The 7,193-nt window shown below is 41.6% G+C and overlaps 1 protein-coding gene across 1 annotated transcript; it reads right to left on the bottom strand.

Annotated features, from left to right (window-relative positions):
• Positions 1-4,867: 4,867 nt before the first annotated feature.
• utp11 (UTP11 small subunit processome component) lies at positions 4,868-6,987 on the bottom strand. The gene is made up of 8 exons (XM_063879544.1): positions 6,773-6,987; positions 6,533-6,594; positions 6,313-6,415; positions 6,082-6,201; positions 5,794-5,887; positions 5,536-5,666; positions 5,225-5,335; positions 4,868-5,130 (listed from the first exon to the last, which is right to left on the bottom strand). Exons 1-8 carry the CDS (start codon positions 6,830-6,832, stop codon positions 5,047-5,049), a joined length of 765 nt encoding a protein of 254 aa, XP_063735614.1. The 5' UTR covers positions 6,833-6,987; the 3' UTR covers positions 4,868-5,046.
• Between the last annotated feature and the right edge of the window lie 206 nt (positions 6,988-7,193).

The raw sequence follows: 7,193 nt of genomic DNA, 5'->3' as shown, positions 1-7,193 counted from the left end.
CAGACGTCTTCCCCCTGGCATGGAGAGAGACCCTGCCTGCACGCAAGCCTAAACCCCCCTCCCTCTTCCTCCCCCTTTCTCTGTCCCTCCTCTCTATCCACTACTTCAAAAGCCCCATGACACCCAGCTTCAAGTTAAAGGAGAGAGGGATCCGAAGATAAAGACTACCTCTCATCCCCCCACCCCTCGCATTCTGAGACTCCCTCCCAACACTCAAACCCCAGGCTACCTCTCTCTTCTCCCCACCTCTCTCTCGCTCTCCAGCTCTCCGTAATTGGGGGATCGATTAGTATTGTCCTTAACCATCCTTAACCTTGGCTGTGTGCGCTGGCTTTGGAGCAGGCGAGAGCTGTGTTTGTGGATAAGGAGGGTGGAGGTGCAGCACTTGTGGTTTGCGAGGATCAAGTGCCGGGTTAAAACCGTGTGGGGAGGGGATAGCAAGCAATTTGTTTTCTGTATCATCCAATGGTAAAGACAATGTGATAACATGCAATTTCTAAAAGAAAAGTTTTAATCACCAAAACGACCAAAAAAACGTCTGTTGTCAAGATTTTTTTTGGTTATTTGCAGAATTTTATATTGCCAGCCCAATCCAATTGAAGTTGGCATTTAAATATAAATTAAATAGATAGATGACTTTCAAGAAATAGTGTCCTTGTCCGTCTAAATAATGCAGACATTTCTTTAGAAGAAAGTATTTCTGATTAAATCTATTTATAATAGGGCATAGATTACCCAGAGTAACATGCTTTGCAACATTGATTCTTAAAAGCAGATTTAGAGTTTGTGAATGACATCTTTTGTCAATACTACAAGCCGCCAAAAGGAAATGTTGTTAGTATATACCGTATGGGGTGTTGGCTGAAATGTCGGGCTGGATATCTCAAAGCCTGGGCAAATAAAAATAAATTTACGAGTAGGTCAAAAAAAGTTGTGGTAATTGAGTAAATATTAGTGAACAAAATAAAAATCCCCCCATATAAATGCAACAATTAAAAACTCCTTCATATCTCAAGTTCTACCGTTGCTTTAACTGACACCTCATGAAATGCTTGGAACAAAATTTAAAATGTTAAATATGGTATCGCAGAAATTAAACATTAAAGAACTGGATCAGAAAAATGTCCTCCTGAGTTAAAGCAGTAGTTTTTATTCCCAAAAATGTGTGATAACTAAACCTATAGAACAAAGAGCCATTGTGTTGCACCCCTTCTTAACCAGGCTTCACTTTTACTCTCAAACTGTTACTATATATCGGGGTCAATGTCAAACCCTGCAGCTGTGTGACCACACAGCACTCCACTTCCAGCTCCCCCCATTCCTAAAATGACTCTTCGTTAGCGGACCTCCAGGGTCATTAACTTTAGAGATGGCGTGTCGGGCAACAGGATGGCCTGTGCGAGAAGTCAAATGAATTATGAGGCTTTTGACAATAGAGAAATGCCTGTCTATATCTTTAAAATCAGAAGGTCGCCCACTGCCCACCCCTGAGCCCTGCTACTGCATCCCGGCGCAAGAGTCCCGTTGCTGGGGGGAATGAAAGGAGAGCTTGAGGAGGAACAGTGGCTCGTCTGTACTTGGGTCTCACAGTCAGATAGGGGTCCCGGAACTGCGCACACAGTGTTTTGACCCCTGGGCTCTCGTCAACGACCTCCACCCCCTCCGCTTATGGACGTTGGGCCTGAGGGTCCTGATACACGCACGCTCTCTCAGTGCTGTGACGCAGTGGCAGAGGGCAGGGGAGGGTGGGAGGAAGGCGTGAGGAAGGAGGGAGAGAGAGTTGGCCTAGGACGTCAATCACTCTTTTACTGGGTACAACTCAATTCTGACATGAATGGTCAACATTGGAATGCCCCTGAAGGACCTTGCACGTTGGTGTGCATATGCGTATGTTAAAATCCACACTTCATATGTTGGAAAGACCACATAAAATATATCTGCAAAAGGACAAAACAAATCATTTATTTTCTCCGCCGCCTTAGGTCTTTCGGGGCGAGCAAACAAATACTTTCTTCTTCTGTTTATTACATCTGAGTGTTCAACAATATTGCCATACTAAACGGTACAGTGTTTTTCTACCCATTTAAAGTCAAAACTGCTCCACAAGTTGAAAATCTGATCAGTTTGTAGGTCAACCTTTTGAGAGACTCTATGAATCGGCCTACCATAACATCATATTGAGGCTGTCCAACAACATCATCCCCAACCGTGTCCTGAACAGCGAGTATGAATTGTTACCATCAAATTGGATTTAATAAAGTTAGACTGAAGCATTCTGTGTGCATCAGTCGATCCTCAAATTAAATACCGAGCTAAATACGACGTTAAATGTACATTGGGGGGTATTGAGCATGCTTGTCTTCAGTGATTTTGATGTTTGGTTTAATGTTTCTTTCCTTGTATCTTATTACGTGTCCTTGTTGATGTTGCGAATGGAGCTGCTGTGTGGCACAACAAAGTACTATTCTACCGTATATTTACTAAACACTTTTCTACTACAATTAGAAAACAGCTGTTAGTGCTGTACCAAGTTTTAAATGAGTGTAATCAGTCCAAGTGAACCCACCATTACTCTTTCCCTGTTTTGGCCCATGTTGAGGTGTTGGCTCACCTTTGCTCTGGTCAGCAGTGTTTGGGCCAAGGCCTCTGGTATCTCTCCTCCAGCTCCTCCACCTCTCACTGCGCCTGGTGACATTTCTGCCTGGCTCTCTCTCTTCCCTCTTCCCCCTCCAGTGGCTCCCAGGAGAGGCTGATGGATGGGCTCTGTTTATGAAGCTGCTGCCACCACAGTGATCAATCAAACCTGGGCCGCTGTGATCTGCTGCTGGACGCCAGGTCCTCAGTCTATTTCACACTAGATGCTGTAGAAACCACACGTACAGTTTGTTAGTACTCACTACATGCAAATAGAAAGCCACAAAGAGGTTGATGGAGAAAGACAGCGCTATGAAAGATGTTGAAGGGGATGGATTTTGTGTGCTTGCCTCACCTGACATATGGGGCTTTAATGCAGGTACTTGACTCAACAAACTTCAATTTTGAGGACAGTGACCTGGCGAGGACTGATGGCAGGGGGATTAACAGAAGAGTTGGTCTTAGTGGGAAACCAGGGATCAGCTAATCCCTGATCCACACACGCACACACTTTCCTGAGAAGTGTAATTAGCCAGAGACAATGAGCCTGTATACGCTGGGTAGTCTTGTGAAAGCCGACAGATGTAAGGAAGACATGGAAAATGATAGGCCTTTTTCCTGGAATACATTTTGACATGTCACAGTAGGAAAAGCACAGGTGTAAATGATTTCATTTGTAATGGACGAATTCCCATTAGCAGCCTCAGTTTCTGGGTCATGGTTTTGTGCATGCTGGCTCACTGTCACGGCTTAAAGGGACACCTGAATGTAACATACTATATTACATACAATTAGTGACACCTGCCATGACGAGTCAAAAATATCTGCTGTAAATAGGGCTTTAGAGAACAGGCATTGATTTGGTTAATACATATTGGGATATCTGATGACACATCACATGATAACACTGATGAGAATAACCTGTAGAAAAACAAGTAGCTGTTACAATAGTTACATTTGCCTCTCAAGGGAGTCTTTTAACGGAGGTATTTTTGCATAAGCACAGCTGCAGCTAATACAATTAAAAATGCTAATTATGATTAAAGTGATCTAATGAGAAAGCTCTGACAGTAGTATTGTTGTAATTATTAATGCATGCTATCTGACAACTAAATCATACTCAATTTTACTAGTTGCAGCTGTGTGTTACCCTGCTGTGACATGAAAATGCATCTTCTGAGGGTTGTTGTATTTTATGTCAGGGGCTGCAACAAATTAGAGTCAGAGAGCCTGTGTCTTCATTTCTCAAACTGTTTAGTTGACACCACAACATAGTGTTTCTGTGGATTCCTCTTAAAATGCTTAGATACAAATATCCAGGTTCATGACAAGGAGGTTCCCCTCACATCTCCAACAAACTGGTAAACATGAGTGAATTCATAGGAGTGAATTTCATGGCGGCAAACCAACAGTGGAGTTAATCCCTCACTTCGATTAGTTATACATTACTGTTAGTTATACATAACTGCAATACATATCTGGCTGCTATACTTTTATTTTTGTGTATTTTGCAATCGGGTGATTGTATTTTAGTATCTTGGGTGTAACATTAAGCTGTCTTTGGCTCTTTCTGCTGTAACAATGCACATTTCCCCTCTGTGGGACTATTAAAGGTATTCCAATTCTGATTGTTAAGGCTTTTTCATCACGTAATTTACCTGTAGTCCACCTTAATGCAAATACACAACAAATATGACATCGGCATTGACTTCCTAACTTTATGAGATGGCAGGACAACCTGAACGCAACTGACTCACTCACTAGAAGCTGTGAGATACTGGATGAGGCCAAACGTTTTGTTCTTAATAGCATAGCATTGAATTGTACAGTCTGTTCTGACGAGTGTGAAATGTGAATGAGAGGTTCAGCTCCTCATTTCACTACCTTCTTAACAAGAGTTAAGTTCAGTGGCACGGCAAAACCACATTTGGACTCTGAAGTCTACCTTTTGGTCTACTCTCTACTCATGTTCTAATGTCTTCAGCCATCCACAGTGATGAAGGACACTAATGCCACCTACTGGTACAACAAATTACACTAAACTGCAGTCTGACGGCTCAGCAAATGACATCCTCAGCTCAAATTCAGCCTGAGGCCTCTTAAACTGATTATGCTGTTGTTTCTAATTCCCTATTGGAACACATTAAGAATAACAACCAACAAACTACTAACCCAAAAAAAGAGGTCAATCACAGGTTATATGCAAATTTGAAAACAACTCACAAAATGTTGGATGTTCTTTTGATATTTATTTGAAAGAAACTAAAAAGTTGTAGATAAATATTTACAAAACTGCACCATCATTTAAGGAAAAGAAAATGCTCCCATGTCTAAGGTGTGATCAAGTCCATCCTTTCACCAACATCAGACAGGCAAAGTTGGTGATTTCTTCTCAGCTTGATAACACCCCCCTCAGCGCTTCCTCTTGGTATCAAACTTGTAGATAGCTGCAGCAGTGTGCGTCTCCTTTTTTACCTTCACTTTCTTGTTCTTATCCTGGTGCACAGGGTTAAAGAAGAAAAGGAAACATGTTGATTTTACAGTTGTACGGCCACAATGCTTGTTGTTGTATAGGACTTATTTTCCTCACCTGTAGGTCCTTGCGGGTCTGAATCTTCTGGCTGATCACATACATTTTCTTTTCTCTGTCTATCCTCTGGGAAAGGATCTTGTACTGGTGATTCCTCTGCTTGGCCAACTTCTACAGTTAGCATGAGGAGAAAAACAAGAACCATCAGTGGGTTGAAATGCACTTTGAACCTTAAATTCACCACAATATAATGCAAACAAATATTTCGAAATAGACTTTTTACGTGAGCCAATGTCAACTGAGAGTAGAAGCTGTTGTCTGGTCCTGGTCACACCCAATGATGCGGATCTCCACGCATTATGAGCACAAACCTTCATAGTTTTAGGGTCTACGGCTCCCTTGATGTTCTTCGTTTCCAGCGTTTTCAGAGTGGGTCTGTTGAACACTCTGTCCACCAGCTCAGGAACAGTGTTGAGGTGCTTTGCCAGATCGAATGACTCCACTGAGGAGTAACAAGAAAACGTTCAGTAAAAAATGTAAACTTAATGTATTACCTCATAACTATTAAATGCCACCCAGCCAAGTAAGTCTGTTCGTATCACAATTAACCACTGTGTAATAACATGTACCTTCTTTCTTGGAATTCACAAAGAAGGTATGCTTGTTTTTCTGTTTGCCATCTGCTTCCAGAATATGGAGCTCTCCTTTCATCCTCTCAATTTTCTGAAATCAAATAACAAACACAAAGATTTACATTGGGCAAAACAGGAGCTCTATTTTGGGGAGGATTCATTTTTTTGGTAACAGGTTAGGTAATGGCCGGAGCACATCTGTAACGTCGTTTACAGAGCACAATTAAGTCCAGTTTGGTTGTATTCTTTATCGGTCATGCACAAGACACAGAAACATCCACTTACCCTGGCCTCTGCCACCCTTTTCATCTCCACATATTTGATGTCCTGCGTCCTCATCACTTTCTTCTGCTCCTCTGTTATCTCCTCCTCTTCAGTGGCTTTTTTTGCTACATGAACTCCATCCTGTCAACACAAAATAGGCCATAATAAATACTTCAGCTACAGAGATCAGAGGAGATTAACATAGGGTAGCTAATTGTCTCTGTATTGTTGCTCTAATGGTCCCTTTCTCACCTGCAGCTGGGTGTTGACCATTTTGTAGTAAAACTCATCTGGGTTCTTATCCAGAGCTTTCTTTCGCAGAGCTGAAAGAGTGTTTTGTTTCTTGTGGTAATCACTATGAAACAAACCAAGCAAGCCATTACACATCTTGCTCTTCAACCATGTTTAATTTCAAAATGCACATTCAAAGCATAGAAACAAAAGCATGTCTCCTTTACTTGATCAAACTTACTCTGCACGGAGTTTGTAGTCCTTTTTCTTCTCAAGCAATCCCAAATGTTTCCTGAAACCAGGCTGTGTGAACAAAATGATACAGGTAAGACAAGCAATACACAACAATATGTATTACATGACACCACATTTATCCGGTTGATTATCATATTTAGACATCTCTTAAGGGTCACAGTAATTCATAACATAGCAACAAGCTAGGAAGTTAGCAGGCTAGCCAACAAAACACTGAAATGCTCACCTGAGATCTTTCATGGTGGTTTCTCTGTCGGGACTTCAACGCTTTCCTGAACGAAGACATTATGAAGAATGTCGTCTGGCGTAATAAAGCAAAGTAGTGTAGGAAAGCAGATATCTGTCAGGTTTTTATGCATACAGACTGAATCCTGCCTGCTGCTTTTGGTCTGATGCTTCCTCCTGCTAGCTGCACACGTGGGTTCCTGCCTGGAGCACGGCGAGTAGATTTGCATTTCCGTACCGCAGATTCGAAACTCAACTTGTTTTGAAAATGTAGTGATAAATCGAGACTGACAATTTATTGAAGATTAAAAACATCATTTGAAACATGTATTTGCTTTTTTTGAGTTTCATAAATGTATTATTATTATTATTTGTTCGATCTATTATCGTGCTGTGAATATCCTGCTACGTGTTGTAAGAGC

Source organism: Eleginops maclovinus, chromosome 3, assembly GCF_036324505.1.
Source record: "Eleginops maclovinus isolate JMC-PN-2008 ecotype Puerto Natales chromosome 3, JC_Emac_rtc_rv5, whole genome shotgun sequence".
In the NCBI taxonomy this organism is placed as follows: Eukaryota; Metazoa; Chordata; class Actinopteri; order Perciformes; family Eleginopidae; genus Eleginops; species Eleginops maclovinus.
The sequence above is the reverse complement of the archived record's forward strand: the minus strand, read 5'-3'. Positions and strand labels throughout refer to the sequence as shown.

Bases quoted from the DNA above. Each gene is read 5' to 3' on its own strand.
- utp11 (XM_063879544.1), bottom strand. From the start codon at position 6,832: ATGTCTTCGTTCAGGAAAGCGTTGAAGTCCCGACAGAGAAACCACCAT. The intron at 6,416-6,532 runs GTAAGTTTGATC...TTTGTTTCATAG, and splicing joins GACTACAAACTCCGTGCAGA to TGATTACCACAAGAAACAAA. The intron at 5,888-6,081 runs GTAAGTGGATGT...ATTTGATTTCAG, and splicing joins AAAGGGTGGCAGAGGCCAGG to AAAATTGAGAGGATGAAAGG.